At 41.8% G+C, this 19,131-nt stretch overlaps 1 protein-coding gene across 3 annotated transcripts; it reads right to left on the reverse strand.

Annotated features, from left to right (window-relative positions):
- Nucleotides 1–111: 111 nt before the first annotated feature.
- Nucleotides 112–11,842, reverse strand: sh2d3a (SH2 domain containing 3A). Of its 3 annotated transcripts, none has more exons than XM_040144948.1 (15): nucleotides 11,750–11,842; nucleotides 8,586–8,625; nucleotides 8,310–8,426; nucleotides 7,734–7,877; nucleotides 6,791–7,092; nucleotides 6,582–6,667; nucleotides 6,121–6,240; nucleotides 5,875–6,032; nucleotides 5,558–5,758; nucleotides 4,404–4,565; nucleotides 3,980–4,095; nucleotides 2,990–3,161; nucleotides 2,773–2,884; nucleotides 1,518–1,703; nucleotides 112–779 (listed from the first exon to the last, which is right to left on the reverse strand). In XM_040144948.1, the coding sequence occupies exons 3-15, from the start codon at nucleotides 8,403–8,405 to the stop codon at nucleotides 577–579; spliced, it is 2,058 nt and encodes a 685-aa protein (XP_040000882.1). In that variant the 5' UTR covers nucleotides 8,406–8,426; nucleotides 8,586–8,625; nucleotides 11,750–11,842; the 3' UTR covers nucleotides 112–576. The 3 variants fall into 3 exon arrangements, with proteins under 3 accessions (XP_040000882.1, XP_040000880.1, XP_040000881.1); XM_040144946.1 differs by lacking the exon at nucleotides 11,750–11,842 and adding an exon at nucleotides 11,477–11,531; XM_040144947.1 differs by lacking the exon at nucleotides 11,750–11,842 and adding an exon at nucleotides 11,039–11,161.
- Nucleotides 11,843–19,131: the final 7,289 nt, after the last annotated feature.

The raw sequence follows: 19,131 nt of genomic DNA on the forward strand, positions 1-19,131 counted from the left end.
AAAAGCCTGATTTCTTGTGTTTTTTGTTTCTCAACAGTGTTATTTATGAGGATAAAAAAAACAACTGCCAAATAAAAAGTAAACATTAATTTATTGTTAGAAACACTGAAGTGAAAAAAAAAAAACCCAAACAATTTCCAGTGTGGTCCCTTACAGCAGCAGTTCATGTACAAAGGGAGCTAACTTAGTTTTAATAACGTTCATTAATGTTCATGCTGGTCTTTTGGAGCCTCCAGTATCTGAGTATCAGAAACACACATTTGGAAAAGTAAACAGATGCAAGTTTTTGGGTAAACAATGTCAGATTTTTCCTCTAAAAAGGAAAATGAATCAAACACAGCCCTTTTCACAATAAAGGTCTGTCCGCACATTACAGATAAAATTTATATACAAGTCAAGTTGTCACATGACAAGCTAGACAAACAGTCACTCACATCTCAGCAAGGAAAGGAAAAAATTACTTCTCCCTCTGTCTGCGATGTTAGGGGGCAGATGTCTGCCCTTGCCACCAGGAAACACCAGAATGCAACAAAAAACGTCCCTTTTTCATCTTCACTTGCTGATTTCGCCTTTCACCTAGTGAAACTGGTCTTGCTGCTCAGGTTGTTGTGGGGTGATCTCCACGGGTTCCAGTTTATCGGAGAGAACACACAGAATTTTGTCGAACTTCTCGTAGCGCTCATTTCTGTCGGCCAATGCACCTGACTGACCCCAGAGCAGCCGCAGGGCGAACTCTGTCCGGAAAGCCTCCAGCAGCTCAGGGATTGGCTCCCAGCCTCCTGGTGAAGCAGTGCGACGGACATTTGATCAGATCAGATGCAACACATGATGGACTTACCTACTTTCTGCCAGAGCAACTGTTTATTTTTACCTTTACAATAAGCCTCATGCAGGAACCATTTGATATAGTGATACAAGAGAATTTGTTGCATTCACCAATTTTTTCGTACTTGGAATTTTCTCAAACGAAACTCGTGAGTGATCCACGACCTGTCGCATACGTCACGTACATAAAGTCTGCCTCGCTCCACAGGAGGGAAAACACTTATTTGACTTAAAATCACGATGCCTTAACCTCAATGAATTTAGAGTTTATGTTCCCAAAATCTACTAAAACTAAAATGAATAACTAAAATAAACAATGATTTGGGGAACAGAATATTAATTATCATCAACTTGCCAATTTGAATTTCCCCTAATGCAACTAAATACATTTCTAAGTTTGTTAGGTTTTTGTGTGCTGATTTCTGACAGCAGGACCTGCAGTGGTAAAGTTTATCTTTGTACTCTTTGGTGAAATTTTTGTGATTGAAAGCTGCCTACAAACGGCAGCGTTACAGAGAAATGACATTCACAATGTGTGCTGCTGGCAGAGTTAAGAGAGTTTGGTTAATCTGTTTTGAAAAACTCGAAAGAAACGAACTTCACAGAAAACATCAAGAGATGTAGGATTTTGTTTTATGCGGCCGATTGCGTCTTTGAAAAAGAGAGGTATCACTGTACGTGTATGTGTGTACCTGTGAGCAGAGTGTGTGCATGCTTCTGATAATCCTGGGCGTGTAGCGCATTACTGCGAGCTGATTGAAGAACATCGTAGAGAAGCTGACAGCCTCGCTCGCTGTTCTCGACCGGGTCCTCGCCCTCCATCACCATCAGCAGAGGCACAAGGTGCGGCATGGCTATGGCACCCTGAACCACAGAATCTACAGAAAAACATATGAACACACAGAAAACGTAAAACCAAAGGCACTACATTAACTGGTTTAAATGCTAGATGTAGCACGTGTTTTTCCCCAGTAGAACTTAACACAATGAAAGGAGAAGCGCGACGATTTTAGACATCATAGTCTGTTTAGTAGTACTGCCTAAGACTTGTAAAGATGTGAAAAAAGTTTTATGAAGCCCTTTGTGGCTCTAGAGGGAGCTGTGTGAAGTCTGATAAACTGTCTCGAGTGATGTCATTTGAGTCAGCATTGGTTGGGGCTGAAGATAAGTTTGAAATGAAATTTAAAAAAAAAAAAAAAGGGAGGGTGTGGAGGTAGAACCAGACATCTGTCACGCGCTCCTCATCGCTGCTTGTTGCAGAAATTGCCTATAATGCAATTTTACTTTCACAACAGACTACATTAGATGTTACACACATAAAAGTCATATCTTAAACAAAAGTGCCAAAAGTTTGCTTTTATGGTGGTAAATTGAATATCAGGTAATAAATGTTTGGTCAGAAAAGATAAATAATCTGAAGACATCACTTTGGGTACTGGGGATCTGCGATTCACTATCCTCTGAATTATTTATTTTTTACACCCAATAATCAATCAATAATTAAAATGAATTGTTAGCTTTAGGCCTACAAATTTAGGATACATACTTACAAGGCATTAGTAACGTACATATACACACACGTGTAAAAAGCCAGTTCATATTTTGATGAGGAGAAATAACCCCTGAATATTAAGAATAAAGAAAAAAAATGATATAAAATGTTCTGAAAGTAATTTGTTCCGTGGCTTTAGATTTTTTTGGTTTTACACTGAAGACAAAACTAAACGACTGCAGGTCCTATCAGCTGTTCCGTATTTAAGCTCTTTCAACACCTCAGCACACTTACGTCCATTTAATTTCTTTCAGAAAAAAGAAAAAAAAAAAAGAAAAAACAGAAAAGCTGTTTAACTGGGAGGGTCGCACTTCCAATTTGTAATTACGAGTTTGAAAAGTCACACTGGACAAAAGCACCTGCCAAAGGAATGTGATGTCAACTCCACCACTCACCGTCTCCATCGTTCAGCGAGTTCATGAAGGGTTTGAGTGTCTTTTCAAATAAAACTGCACTCTCTGTGTGGTTCCTCCTCAGCGCTCGCCACGTCATCTGCAGTCGCACTATCTGCACACGTGCACACACCAATATATGTGTAAGGCCATTTCAGCCATTTTTCCACTGTGCATAGCTTTACATAGAGCAAGCATATCTTTGTCATAATTACACCACCTGAGGCATCTCCAGAGCCTTCATCACGGCTGAGAAGGAGTAGAGGTTGTGGGCGTGCTCTTTCAGGGCCTGAGCCAATAAGATTAATTTATGTAAAACAGTCGCCCTCTGGCTCACGGTCCCCGTGCAGCCCAGGATGTCCACGGCAACTCCCAGTGCCATTAGATGATGCCTAAAAAAAAAAAAAAGTCTCAGAGTACTCTGAAATTAAAGCATAGAACAATAAATAATGAAGATGTTCTAAAAAAGGAATCATGGTATCTTAAATCCTAAATTTAATCTAAATTTTTGACTCATCCAGCAGCCGAACACACTTTTGCAACGTTCTTTCTACAACTGAAATGAAACACTGTTCAGAAAGTTCATCCCAACACTGTTGCAGAATTTCCCACAAATGTGTTGCACTTGCAGGTTGCTTTTCTTTCACTTTCTGTCCAGTTCATCCCAAACCAGCTCCATGGGGTTTAAGTCTGGAGACTGTGCTGGTCTTACATCATTTGAAGCTACCGTCTGGTTCTGTTTTTTTATAGTTTTTTGGGTCATTTTCTTGCTATAGGATGAACCACTGACCAACCAGTCTGTTTCCCTGTTTTACTTACCTTGTTCTCACCATTATTATAGCAATATACAGTTCTACTTCTTGCAGTACAGTGTTGTCGTAATAATGTATCAGAGGGTGCAGTAACACAGTTTGTTCCAACACTGCCTTTGTACAGACAGTGGGTTTGCAAGTAATAATCTAAAGTTGGGGCACCTGTGGGAATTGTTTGCATCAACTTTCAAGGCTTCATTTACTTCCATTCCATTTACCTTGGGCAGTTTCCCCACTTACCTTTGTACCACTTAAGGCTTTTTGTTGGACCTGAACTGCTTAAATTTCAACAAAAACTGGTTAAAATGGGGTTGGTTCTGCAACGTTTGACCTACCTACCTTTTGATCTATTCATCCACCTTTTTTTTAAGTGTATAAAGTGTGTTAGCTTCATGTACCTTTCCAACAAATCCTGTCGTAACTGGTGTCCATGTGGCAGAGTCACAAGCTCCAGCCCCGATCCAACTCCCATAATCCTCTTCTGCTCATCCGTCACCCCAACAATTCGTGCTACCTGCAGTATCACAACAATGATAAATCCATGGCCTTTGGTCTTTGAAGTTTACTGAAAACACCAAATTATAAACCAGGGCCCATATTTATCAAACAACTGAAAGTAAAATTTTATTTTACTTAATTTGATCTTAATTAAGAATAAAAATTGTTAATCAAATTTCTTACAACTTAAAAATACTTGTTAAGCTTTAAGCTCGAGAAGTCTGTTAACAGTAGGTCCTAAATGGCTGGAGCACAACAATAAAAATAAAGTGTACTGTATAATGATTCTGAAAATCTACTTGGTCAAGTTAAATGTTCACTGACCTGGCAGTCAACACTGAGCATGTGCAGAGCGGTGGTGTTGGAGTCCGAGCTGTTGAAGAGCTCCTTGACCACGAGCAGGACGCTGGGCTCCAGAGGTCGGTTGTTCTCCGGTAAAAGCAGCGACTCAAACTGATCCAGCTGGAAACATGACACCGACTCCACCTGCGATAGTGTGCGGACAGTGCATACGTACATCATCACTGTGACAACTGGCGGCAAAAGGAGGTCACTCGATTGGCCATCACAGGACAGAGACAACATGGCCGTAGGTTGTCTCAAGATTAGGCCAGCATTAACAAAAGCCAAGCTCCATCTCAATCTGTCTTCAGCAGCATGGGAAGTTTTAATTTTATGTTGCTTTGGTTGCAGAGCTACAGTGTATCTCAGATTGCTAGCTGCACTCATTTCAAAGATTATAATCCTGATCAGCTCCTCTTAATCACCATCTTCAAAACTGAGGGATATTTTAGAATAATTGCTACATTTCTGTACATTGTCTTTCACTGTTTAATGATCATACAAGTAGCTTTGCATGTTTTAAAACACATACTACAAATCACTGATATCTGTTTTTCTGTTTGATGTGAAAATCTATTAGCAGACCCTTGAGTCTGCATTTATTTTTTGTCAGTGCATCATGAATCGTTGTGTGGTAATACAGCTGCTACTAATGATTATGTTCATTAAACTTACAATAATTTTTCTTGATTAAGCGACTAATTATTAGCTGTATTTTTCTCTATATGTTGTCAAAAAATAGTGGAAAATTTCCAAAACAATTTCACACAGCCGACGTGCCATATTCAAAATGCTTTTTTTTTTTCCTCTGACCAACAGCACAAAACCAAGAAGTATTCAAATTTACTGTCATAGAGGACTAGATAAACCAGAAAACTGTTATATTTGGGAAGTTGGAACCACTGACCACGTTTTGGCATTTGTGGTTAAAGAAATCTCTTGATAGTTTGGTTTTATATATATTAAAAGGAAATGAGTAGAAACCATTTGAAAATCTAAAACCACCCACGATGGTTTTGAAATTAAGGAACTAATACTTGGAAAACACTGGTTTGGCATTTAACCTCCATATATACTTAAAACCTAAGCAAACAATGAAAACTACAGACAGTAAATAAAATTTCATTAATACAAACATGTGGCCGTTCAAAATGGCAATCTTCCACTTCCTCAGCCGCCTTCCTCTGCAGCTCTTTGTCAAACAGCAGCTGTGATGATGCCTCGTTCTTCTGGGCCTCCAGGAAGTCAAAGGAAGTTTCTGTGAGGCGGGCACGGCTCTGCCACTTCTCCTCTGCACGTAATCGGTCCACGTGGCCCTTCCGTCGGGAATGTGGCACCTGGACACAACAGCCAGTGGAAATAATCTCTCATTTCCCCAAATAGCGAAAGAGGAAAAAAAAAAAAAAAAAAAAAAGGATCAACTGAGCTGCGAGTGAATCGTAGAATTTTTTACCTGGATGACAAGCTCAGTGTAGAAAGAGGTGGGGTCTTCGTCTGAGTCCGTGGGTGGAGGAAACATGGCACTGGGGAAAACGGCAGAGACCCTGAGAGGTTTAGGGGGAGCTCTGGGGTGCAGCTGTCCATCCGAGCCTCGTAAAGTTACGCCGCCACCTGCAGGCACAGCGAGGGGGAGCTATGAGTGTGTGTTGTGTATCATAGGTTCAAAGAGGAAGCCTGCGTGCCTGTGTATGCATGTTACCTGGATGGGACGGGCGAGTGTGTCGTGGTCGTGGGCTCAGCAGGGGTTCGCTGCCTGTGCGAAACACTGGGGAGATGGGGGCGGGGCCGGTGTCCTCTGACGGAGTGGTCAGTGGAACACCTGGAGGAAGAAGAGTGACAGCAACCAGGTGAAAAATAAACCACACGGCGTTGTCAGGGCTCCCAGCCACTGCTAGCATTAAGAAAAATAAATATCATAATGACAAAGTCATTTATTAATAAAATGCAACATCAAATATTAATTATATGTCTAGTATGTCAGCAAATATTGGCATTTATGTAGGTTCGCCTGAGCCGCTTTCTTTACACGTCCAGTGGGCATTTGCATTGTGTCCAGCAGCCATGACAGAGTCCGAACATGACACAGCCACATCCTGTGGACATTAGGGGTTAACGCTGAGGGACCCGTGTGTAATAGTTTGCATGTATATGATAATGTACCTGTTCGTAGGTTACTGTCAGACTGCGCAGACTGAAGCGAAGGCCTCCGTCCCACATTCTCCAAGTTAGCAGGCTGACTTCCGCTCCTGCCACACATAAAATAAAGTTCATGAGCATGTTTACTTGTATTTGTTTGACTACATGTAGTGCGTTTCAGCACAATACATGTGTACGTTCACTGCACTACATTTCAACAGACTTCCTCCCACCTTAGCAGCGGATTGATGCCCTGCAGTGCGTCAGTGTACGTGGAGCTGAAGCTGCGTCTTTTGTCGGGTTCAGTGCGCTTTTCTCCCCCCGCGCCGCCACCGCTGCCGCCGCCGCTGCTGCCTTTGGGCTCCGCATGCTGCTCGATGATGACACGCAGAGGAAGGGTCCGTGTGATTGGGTGAAAGATCACAGCACCTGATGCCTGGGAGATTGGCCGACGGCCGCCCACGTAGAACCGGATCAGAGCGGGAACATTGTCAAAGCGATCCTCCTCAAACTGGAACAGCTCCCGAGAGTAGCCCTGTCACACGGACGGAGGCACACACTTAATATTTATCAAGCAGAGCCTTTGAAAAGGAATAGTCCAACAAAAATCTACCTTTTCAGTGATGGATTCTCACCCCCAAGAGGCGAGTAAAGTGGCTACTGTAGCTTTAGCAGAGGTCATCTTGGATTTATAGAAGTTACAATAGTTACCCAGATTCACAGCAAAATGTTGAAAAAAAGAAAAAGCATCAGAAGTTCATAAATATTTCTCAAACCACTCTTGCAACATAATCCACTTCTGCCCTATTGGTCTGCATGCTCAGCATGTTCCAATCAATCATCACTTTGTCAAATTAATCACTAAATATTTCTGCCAGAGTTTCAGAGCTGTGAGGGAACAATAGTGCAGCATAGAAATAGTGTATGTGTAGTGTGTATGTTTTGACTGCGAGTGTTTGGAACATACTGAATATACGGATCAATGGCGGAGAGGTGGATTATAAATTATACTAAAATACATGTTACCAAAGGCAGAAAATTCCCACATGTTAAGAAGCTGAAACCACTTAATGTTTGGCATTGCTGCTTATTAAATTATTTTAATGATTAAATCAATTATCCCCCACTTGCTGCCCAACGACAACACACACACACACACACATAACACAAACGCACCTTTTTGGGACGAAGGACCACTCGTATGATCTTAAAGTGCATGGGCCCGTTCTTCCAGAAGCAGCTCAAAACATAGTCACCAGGGGCAGAGCTTGAGTCTCGGACCAGGAAGTCTCCGTCCCTCTCAAACAGAGACTCTGCAGCCTGGAGACAAGTCAGCGGGTGAACTTGGTCAGCTGGGCATGGAGATTCACACGTGTGTCGACGTCATACTGTATATGACTTAGGCCTGGCGTAAGTTGCACAAGAGGTTCTAGAACTACACTTTATTTGCTTTCTTAGATGTTACATGTCTGTATGGTAAATATACTCATTTGCCAGTTTTTTTTTTTGGTACAACTAGCTAAAACTAATGCAGTCTAATGCAATAAATCCTCCCATCCTTATGCTAAGCTAACTGGCTGCTGTCTCCAGCTTCATATTTAATCATACAGATGTGAGAGTGGTATTGAAGTAACTCTTCTTAACAAGGAAGTGCACATCCATACTAAAAGTCAATCTATTCCTCTAATTTGTGTGTATAAAAATGTTTTATTAAGTGTAAATACAGTTAGAATAGTACGGTCCATAGAGCACCTCTCGGGTCAGTGGTCCGTGGTACCATGCATGGCTCCTCGGGTCCTCGGTGCTGAGCTTCAGCTCTTCCTCCAGCTCCTTCTTTAACGAGTCCATCTCTCTCCGACCACCAAAAACCTGCAACACACACAGCAGCAGCCAACTTAATTAGTTAATCTGCATGTTGTCTGTGCTCACATTTTGTACGAGCTGGGGTATAAATGAAAATATACAGAAAAAAAGGCAGCCAGAAAGGAGCAAGTGAGAGTCGGAGAGGCCGTTTGTTTAACCTCTTACCTTCAGCTGGCTGAGGTATGCAGTGACACTCCTCCTCTTGCTGAAAAACAAGAGAAAAGATGTGATTTGGGCTACCAAATTAAACCCGAGGGAGCCACAGATGATGGTTCCATGTTTTTTCTCTGACCATGAACAGTACAAGGATGGAAGGCCGAAGCCAAGGTCTGGGTCTGTCATTAACACCAGAACAAATTGAGGGACTTTTAATAGCCTGCCTCTTTTTTCTCCTTCCTTCCTCCCTAAGCTTCCAACTTCCTGCCTCTAAACACAAGACTAACAGATGGACAGCTCTGAGAACTCACAACAGGGCTGAACTCAATAACTCAATGACTCCCACTGTGCTCCAACAGTGTTGTGAGGGTTGCTTGTTTACCCTGCTTTGACCCTGAACTACAACCATAACTATTAACATCCACTGAACAAAAACAAATACACATCTTTTTGTTATATTTACACTGATTCACCTAATTCAGCCCAGTAGAACAGTCGTTCAGCATATTTTCCTCTCATTAAGGTTAGAATATTCGGGTTTGGTTGAAACTGTTTTAGAGAGAGAGAGTTGATTCAATTTTATGTCCATTTTGGAGGCTGCCGTTTTTTTGGCACTGTTAATTTGAACTCCCTCTCTCCACTTACAAATCCAACCAGGCTAGAGTGACGTGGCGTTTTAACCCCTTGTTTATTGGGTTTTACAACAAAAATCTACATGAATCTTACTATTCTTAAAAAGTTGCTCCACAACAGCTTTTAAAGTCTCATCCTATGTCCTGCTCTACACTAGGGCTGCGACTAACTTTTTTTTCCCCCATTATGGACTTGGTTAATTGATTAATCATTTGGTCTAAAAATGTCAATGTGAATCATTTTCTCTGCTTTTTTTTTTTTTAAACTTACCTAACTGTATTCTTGTGATTGATTATCTAGAAAAGCACTCTATAAATAAAATATATCATCATTAACTGTATTGCATTACACTGACAGGTGTCTCCATAAGTGAGTCTAACTTCGTTGATATATATTTAGTTGGCAGTTTATTAGGAACGCCCAGCTAAAACCTAAACAGTCTAATCCAACAGTCCTGCAATAAATCCTCCCTTCATGAAGGCAATGATGTTCAGTTTGTGTTAAACCTTTTTTAGAGAGGCGTTGATTCAACTGCATGGTCATTTTGGAGGCTGCAGTCTGTGATCCTTGTATTACTTTGTCCAACCCATTTACATCAATGAGGTTAGGCTAAAGACCTGTCTAACGGAAACACCACTCGGTAAAATGTAATACTAGTTCAACAGCAGCACAATGACATCCACTAAAATGATAGTACAGTTGAATCAATGCCTCTGGGAACAAATTCAATAAAAACTGAACATTATTGCCTCAGTGAAGGGAGGATTTATTGCAGGACTGCTTTTGGTTTTAGCTTGGGGTTCCTACCAAACTGGCATCTGAGTGTGATCGGGTGATAACAGATTTAAAATAAAATAACTTTGTGATCGCAGTGAAATTCACAAACTAGAGGCCTCCGGAATGACAATAAAGCTGAATCGAAACCTCTTTAAATCGTTTCAACAAAAACCTCAAAACATTATTACATTCATAGGAGGTAGAGTTTATGGCAGATCTGTTGATTCATTGACTACATTGGGTTTAGCGAGGTGTACCTAATAAACTGGCAAGGACTGTAGCTGTAACTAACCCAGGGGACAGCAGTAACGTAGACTCTGACTGACACACACACACACACACACACACACACACACACACACACACACACACACACACGCGGTCATTCAGATAAATCACAGCTGTGGGATTTGTTGTGAGGTAAGAGAGGTAACATCCTGTTTGAGGGGCGTTGGCCCACGCGGCGCACCAGAGACACCTGTGCAGGGAGCCACTATTGTGAAATGCAACCTGAAACCACACGTAACCGTGTTTCAAACAGTTGTTTTTTTTCTTCAGCTTCACCGGCTGGCTGGTATTCCTCCGAGAGATCGGATCATCACACACACACACACACACACACACACACACACACACACACACACACACACACACCTCGACACCGATAGCTAATGTCACTGTAAAGTAGGTTAATGGCTTCTATTCGGTTCCCGCTTGCTCTGAAACTGAACATGCTGAGAAAAAAAAAAAAAAAAACTCCGCAAACTGTGCAACAGGTAGGTTGTTAGCAAGAAGTAACCAAAGTAGCACTTTCGACTTTTTTTGGGGGGGGTCTAAAAAGGTTCAAACGAGGTTTTTAACAGCCTGATATGTCAGAGGGAAGAATAGATGTTCAGAAAGACTAAGGAAAAGTTACATCAATATACACACGCACACAAAAACAAAAAAACGGCCAGAAACCTTGACTGACATCGAACATCTCGCGTTAATTAACGAGGTTGTCCGCGCTTCAAAAAAAAAAACGTTCTACTGGCAGCGGCCAACGGTCCTACCTGTCAGCCCGCTTCACAGCCCGGTCGTCCCGGACATGTTTTCCGGTTTGCGGTCCGAACTAAAACACCAGCGAACAACAGCTGGGGCAATCCTGCGATCCTTCGCCGCTCCGGTCCCTCCCAGCCCCTCTCCCCTCGCCTTCCTCCCGGCACGAGCAGTTTCGGACGAGTTCTCACAAGTTCGCCCGAGCTCCTCCTCCTCCTCCTCCCCCCCTCCGCCCGAGGCCCCGGTGCTGAAACACCGCTATCTGCCTGGCATTCCTCGGATACCGACACATCACCTGGATACTGTCAGGATTATATGGTAGGTAGCTGTACAGAGGTATGCGTAGGTTTAAAAAAAAAAAAAAAAGTACTTAATGGTATTGATTTGGTCTCTTTAGATTATCAAAAGAGTTGGCAATTAGTTTACTGTCAGTTGAGTCATCCATTAAACACCTGATCATTTCTGCTCTACAGCTCTGGTTGGTTTCCTTTGGGAAATAATGAAAATGCCATGTAGTTGGGGCCAGTAGGGACCCAAAATAACCCCCCCCCCCGAAGGTTAACTTTGCCCACGGTTCAGAACAGATGTTGTACAGATGCCAGAACCAGTTCGGTCCATGACAGCCACACAAATTCTCAGGAATGAAGCTTTAAATAATCAAACCGTTAGCTAAAGTTTTCTAAACGTCTTCTCCCATGTGCATTAGCTTAAAAAGATGCTCATACCTGGGCTCAGTCCATTAATGTTCAGGTGCTGTACGGCCAGGTGTGTCTGTCATTTATTTCACCTGGGGTTCAGGTGTGTCTGAGCCAATCAGAGGGGAGAGCTATCCGCTCCACTGAGAGCCACAGTTTTGGTTGACAACCTCAGGGGCTTTCAGCACTCACCACTTGACAACTAGTGACCAGAGATGTGCCTGAACTTGACAGCCTCCTCTTAGACACGTACACTACTCGTCCGGTGTTACCTTTAAAGAGGATACCCCTGTAGTCATATTCATGTGCATTTCTCCATAGAAATGACTCAATATTCTCTAAGATTGTTCTTTTTTACACCTAGATTAAAGGGTAGGTTCACCTAAATCAAACAATAATATTAACCGTATTTTCTTACTTTCCTCTCACAGTTTCTAGCCACGTGGGTCATTTTGGTTTTATGTGCAGTGAAAGAATAACAGAAGAATTTCAACAGCAACATCTGGCACAGGTCTGGGGCCCACGGCGTCAGGGGGCGGGGCTAAACCAGAGCCTCTGTATAAAGTGACTAAGATTTCTTGTCGGAAAGTCAGAGTGCTGAATCAAAAGTAGGCAAGTCCATACTGGGGCTACAGTAGAATATTTTAGATATATTTCTCAGCTGACTTGTTCTGCTCTGAAGATATATAACCTGCTCCACAGGCTTCGTTTTATGGTTATGTATAGTTTTCCATAATGTTTTCTGGAGCTGAAGCAATTCACTGTTTAAACAGAGAAATAATCAGCAACTTTTTTTGACAATCGGTAAATTACTCTGCCAGGGAGGGTTATGTTTTCACTCCGCGTCTGTGTGTTGGTTTATCGTTCAGCAGGATTACTCAAAAAGTACCGAGCCGATTTGTACCAAACTTGGTGGAAGGGTGGGACATGGGCCAGGGAGGAAGCCATTAGATTTCTGATGTGGATCCGGTTAAAGGGATGGATCCAGGAATTTTTTTTACACTGTCCTTAATATAGCGAGAGAGGGCATGTTTCGCCTTGGCTGAGGTATGCGCTGTACTGAGAGCCATTCTAGTTTGGCTATGTCATTTTTTCAAGCAAAAAAAGCCAAATATTCCCTTGTTCCAGCATCTAAATTTTAAGGATTTGCTGCTTTTCTTTATTTTACGTCACAGTAACCTAGTGTGGGACAAAACGAGACAATTGATGACTTCAGCTTGGGCTTTACAAAATTGTGATGGATATTTGTCAGTATTCTGACATTTTAAAGTTCACGCAGTTCATTGAAAAAATAATCAGCAGATTCATTAACAATGAAAATAATTGTTAGTCGTAAACTGACATGAAACTAAACTAAAATGAAAGCTATCTTCATTTACCTGTGTTAACAAAATACTGTCGTTTAAGTGCAGTTTTCTCCCAACAGCAGCACTTTACCTTTTGGGGGTCTGCTGCCACGTATCGGGGGGGGCCTTTTGTTCGTCTGTGCCCAGTGGTCCATCATCACACACATGGTCAGCCAATTTCATAGAGAGTACTTCTTCAGCAGAAAGTATTGTGCCGATGAAAACTGTACACATTTTGTTCTGTGGATCCGCTTAATGTAACAGGGACAGTAATTCCGGAAAGACTTTTTAAAGACCGATTTCTAAAATGTCATTTTTCAGTGCTTTGAGCACCACAAACAAAACTCACTTCACCTCCATTGTGGTGGGCTAGCAGCAGAAAATCTTTAGAGACAGAAATCTCAAAACCAAAAACCACGTGCATGGCTACATACGTCTAGTATCTAGTGATAAAATATGTCTTCTTTTTACTACTGGTGAGCAAATAACCACCAGAAAGGCTGTATTATCTCAAAGAGTCAGTTTACCCAAATTACAAAAAAATACAATATTTTCTGACTTACAGTATCTAGCCATGCAGGGAGATTTGGCTTTATGCGCTGAGATTTTGAAGTATTCACCACTGAAACTTCTGCAGGTACCTCAGAACAATGGAGGTGCCCTGACTTTTCTTTCTGCTCCTCAAAGCACTGAAAAGTCCCAGCTGTGTCTTTTTCAGTTACTCTTTTTTTTTTTTTTTTAAGGGACTGTCTCTTCATCAGAAAGTAGTTCCTGTAAAAACTGTTCACAGCAAGGTCTGTGGATCATTCAGAGTAACTGGAAGGTTGTTTCTAGAAAGACAAGTTGCCGAGGTTTTCAAATGTAAATTTTTTTAGTGCCCTCAGCGCCTCAAAGAGAATTCCCTTCACTCCTATTGTATTGAGGTGGCAGCAGAAATCTTAGATCTGGATAACGCAGACCAAGACTAAACTAAACCACTAACCAAAACCAAAACTATCTGCATGGCTCAATACCACCGGGGATAGAGTGGAAACTTGTCTTTTTGTAATTTAAGTGTATCTGGCCCTTTAATACCGAAAACGAGCCTGCACTGAACCTTCTCTTACAAACACACACTCTGGCCTTTGTCACCAAGAGCTTGACTTCTCGCTGAGGGGAAGAATGACCAAAATATCAAAGTCCCAAGGTGTGTTGTTTATTGTGTGTTAGTCATCAGCACGCTGCTGGTTTCCTCGCCGATGAAGGTACAAAGTAAGATCGTGATGTTGTTTAATTTTCATAAAAGCTTTTCATGAATTGAGTCTTTTCAGCTTAATCATAGACAGCTGATTGTTGGGTACACCTACGTCAGCTTACCAACTCTGACATAGGTTTTATGAGGCACTGGTTAATTATTATCCAAACAGAAATAGAGCACCTGGAGAGATTGGATTTCTCTCTCTCTCTCACACTCTCACACACACGCAACCACTATTACACTCCTTCAGAGATGCACAAACAACACCAATAGGGGGTCGTCTCACCTGCGTTTGCCGTCCTGACAGCGGTCTGTCTCGCTGATGTGAGTGTTGTCTTCATTCAGGGGGCGGAGCTGCGAGCAGGAGGCGGACAGGCGGTGTTTTTTGTCAGCGCGCTGGAGGCGGGGCAGAACACTCTGACGAAACAGATCTTTCTTAGGCTTCACCTGCAAAACATGGTAGAGACCCAGATAGTAGGACTCCTGGGGCTACTGTTTGCATTGTCCTAAAGTGAGGAGTGCCGGCGAAAAATGTGTTCTGAGGAGATGTCCCCTGCTCGGTGTGACCCTAAATTTGTGATGCTATCCAGTGCCAACTTTGTGGTCTCACCAGGTCCATTGACGATCCCAGGGAGTACTTTCGGCTCACCCTGCGCTCCAGGACCTGCATAGCTGAGGGGACAAAAGGGTATTGTAAGGAAATAGCTCAACATTTTGGAAACTATGCATATATGCTTTCTGGCAGAGAGTTAAAGAAGAGAAGAGCCATACCAATCTCGAGTCTAACCGTTAAATATGAAGCTGAAACAAACAAGATATACTGCGTTAATCTGTAAGCTTTAGCGGTTCAGGTGTATTTTGTCACTTTAGGACAGAACCAGGTCAGCTGTATTCCAGATATTTAAGGTAACAAAGCTACGCATTTTGCCCAAAATGTTGAACTATTCCTGTGATAGTGGACACACATATACAGTACTCATAGTGTAAGACATTATTTAACTTGTGACAACCTCTTTCATTCACGCCTTACTATCTAGATTCTCACGCTTAACTTATACTAAGCAAAAACAAGCCAGTAAACAAGCCCCAAACACAGTACTTCCAGTCTTGACTGTAAATAACGGTTTGACTTGATAAACTTTTCACGCTAAGCATGAATGATTTCAACAGAGACTACTCCGTGCAGGTTTAAATGGAAATGGATGCTTAAAAGATATTCAGAGTTTCTCTTTAGGCTTCTTTCATAAAACTCAGACACAGAAACATATTTACTTGAATAACCTGAATAAACTAATATCCAAAAAAGAGCACGTGAACAGAATCTGCTTTCAATAAAAAGAGCAAATGAAGCTGACAGGCCTCCTTGTGTTTGACACTGTATGTGTGTGGGCATGTGCACATGTAGTTCTTTGACAGTGTGTGCACTAGGACTGGGTGATATGATAAAATCCATATCACAATATTAATCATTTAAATATATAAATATAAATATAGCTGGGTATCAAACCTCAATACTTTTTTGGTGCCGACCAAAACGTGTTTGTATCACCCAGATGGAAAACTGTCAAGTACTGAAAACTGGCATTGGATGTCTTGTCATATTTGTAAACTTGTTTATTCTTAGATTCTTATTTAAAAAAAATTATATTCTCAAATGAAAAATAAGATTTTGTAGAAAAATGTGCTTATATCTTTAAAGTAACGTATCAAAATAGAGTAGTATTGTTTTTGGTATTTCTACCAAATTTAATTTTAAACAATACCCAGTCCTTGAGATGAACATACTGTGTATCATGATTTTGCAGATATATGTAAAGAATTATACAAAATAATCAAACCACTGACGTTCAATGCAGTGAACTGTTTCACTGTGATGCCTCAAATCTTTCAAAACTATATTTTTAAAACAGCTTCAATAACATTTTTTTACTTTTAAATTATAACTTGCCCTGAATTATTAATTTGTACTACTGAAGTTTGTAGAATGATACGATACGAGTGTGTTGAGTAATACCCACCTCAAAATTAGCTGTGTGGTAATTAGAATAAACATTATTTAGCATTATGCGATGTGGGTATGTGTATACATAGTGAAGGTCTTAAATCTAAGGACCATCTTCCAACTAGGGCCCCTTAAAACAAAGCAACAAAGCATAGCCCGCCTTCAGGCCCTTTTCAGCTGATATCGTGCTTAAGTGCTGCTTATTTCAGAGGAATTTGTGTATTACATTAGCACAAACAAACAGTAAGCCTGAAGCTTTCATGGCTCCCTGAGTTCTGGGGCCTGGTGGTCTGCTTTGCAATCCAGCCTTGCATGTGATACAAAATGATATGATTCCACTTGATTGTCCCCTAGCCCTAGTGTGCATGTGGGCTTGCGTGTGGCCGGTGTGTGTCACCAGAGTGCGGGTCCAGTCTCTGTCTGTGTCTTGAAAGCTGACTGAGGATGGTTTCTCGGTGCGTTGCGTCCTCTATCCCTGCATCCTTCAGCTCTCCATCAGTTACATTCAGCAAACCCTGCAGAGAAGCAAGGTCAGCAAAGACTAAAGAGAAAATGAGGATCGTGAAGACTGAAGCACAGAGCAAATGAAAGACGAGACATCAACAAGCACACACAAGCACAAGATGATTTTGCACATTCCCATACCTCAAGACCATAATATTCACTTTCTAGTATCTTGGTGTACTGGGGCAGGCCAATCTGTCTCAGCCACCAGGCGATGGAGCGATTATTCATGTCTGAACAGCAAAGGGAGAGAAGGTACTGATTACATACCAGAACCCATGCAAACTCACACACACACACACACACACATGCTGGTACATGTTATTTGTACAGTGTCTGAAAAGTAGAAATGAAAGAGTAGTCTGACATCAACTTACTTCTAGAAATCAGCCAACGAGACACACAAGCGGAGAGACATTGTACTGTTTGCACTACAGCAGCAACAGTATGTAACACCTACCTGTTTACAGGGACCTCCAAGGCACTCTGGGCTTTTACTTCTCTCTTTCTCCTTGTAATATTTCTATCTCATACTGCTTCTTTCTTTTCTCACTTGCCCTCTGTTTGCTTTCCTCTTTTGCAGCTGCTCTCATCTAAGTTGTAGCCTCCGTCATCAAGTCTATCTCTCACTTATTCTTTGCGGTAATAGTGGAAGCCCGCTCCCCCTCAAACCGGCTGGGTCACTTAAAAAGCCAATCAGATTGTGCAGTGGGCACACGGTACCCCGCAGACAACAGCAAATCACAGCGTAGGAATTAGCATGAGCTGTCACGGGGCGGAGGGTGCAGGTTGAGGCATGACATGGGAGAGAGAGGGAGTTCAGAAAAACACGAAGGGGGTATAGAAGAAAATGTAAGACTCTTGAGCAGCTACCAACATGTCAAGTCAGAGAGAGGCAAGCATGCACAGTGGTGTGTCTTCCAATCTGTCTGTGCAGGTAGTGTGTTAGAAGATACAGTATCTGCAGGGCAACTGGTGATATGTATTAGACTGACACCTGGTGTTGAAGTAAAAAGTGACACAGGCCTTTTCTTCCAAAACAGGTCAGTTTACTCCACGTGAGGACTTGCACTCATCATGTGCTAAGCTTTATTATGTCGTCTGTAACTCTGGAGAAGTCTATGTTTACAGAAAGTCTGTGATTACGAGTATGGAGCGTTATGGGTAGTATAGGATCCAGTGTTTTTGGAGCTCGATGCAGTCTGTGGACTAATAGTTAGGATATGTCTGCCTCCACGGCTTCCATTTTGACTGTTCTATTCTATTTTGATATGCCTCTTGCAAGTCCACCAATTTTATGGACATACAAAGCCCATTCAAGGTATCGTCCTTAATCTGGATAACCTGGTTTCACAATTTCTCTAAAACCAAACTTAAGTTTAATGTGTCAGGCTGTCAATAGTCTATTATTTTTTTACTTATCACTCCTTATGATAATGATATCAGTCTCATATTTTGATACTTACAGTAAGACTTTGTCATAAAATAACACACCTTTCGTCTTAATATAAAAAATTTAAATTATACCTAGTGAACACGCCTTTGTAGTAGCTCACAGTGGCTAAAACTAACACTCTAGATAGATACTGTTGTCTAAGAGGCATTACTGAGTCGGTTCTTTGACTTTATGACTCCTCTCTACTTACGCAGTAGTTTCACTATGTTGTAGCCTTTACCATTATCCCGTAACTACCCCTTGTAACGACAGTGGCCACTGTTCAGCAAATGTTACAGAGGCTCCACTTAAAACCTGTCTGTTGACCAGTTGCATTAACGATCTATACGTCCAAACCACACACAAAAAAAGAAACATACCTTCTTACTTCTTAGGTAGGTAAATAACAAACAATGCAATTAAATTCCAAATTCTGTACGATAACTAAATAGACTAACTAAAGTATAAAAATAAAAAAAGAAATATAAATAATGGAAAAAGAAATCAAGACTAAAGATAGACCCATAGCTATACTGTGCACTGAATATACACTGTACAAGGGCAGTTACGTCATTAATTTAGATGACGTCATTTAAACATCATTGATGGATCGTCAGTCAGACAAAGGCCCCACCAATTACATCATTAAGACGTCATGAAGTTTGCGGATTTGAGATCGTAAATAGAAACTGTGGCTTGCATCAGTCTAACTGACCCAAATGCCACAGAGGAGACGCGGAGAGCTCTGGTGGCTGGATGGATGCCGGGAGCTCGGCTGTCAGGGGCAGCAGCTGAGGCCATCAGCCCACCGACGCACGGCTGTCGATGGAGGCCCGTTGCGTCAGGTGACCCTGCTGAGCTTCAAGCTCATGGTGTGGCCTGGGGGCT

This window comes from Xiphias gladius, chromosome 15 (genome assembly GCF_016859285.1).
Source record: "Xiphias gladius isolate SHS-SW01 ecotype Sanya breed wild chromosome 15, ASM1685928v1, whole genome shotgun sequence".
Lineage (NCBI taxonomy): Eukaryota > Metazoa > Chordata > Actinopteri > Istiophoriformes > Xiphiidae > Xiphias > Xiphias gladius.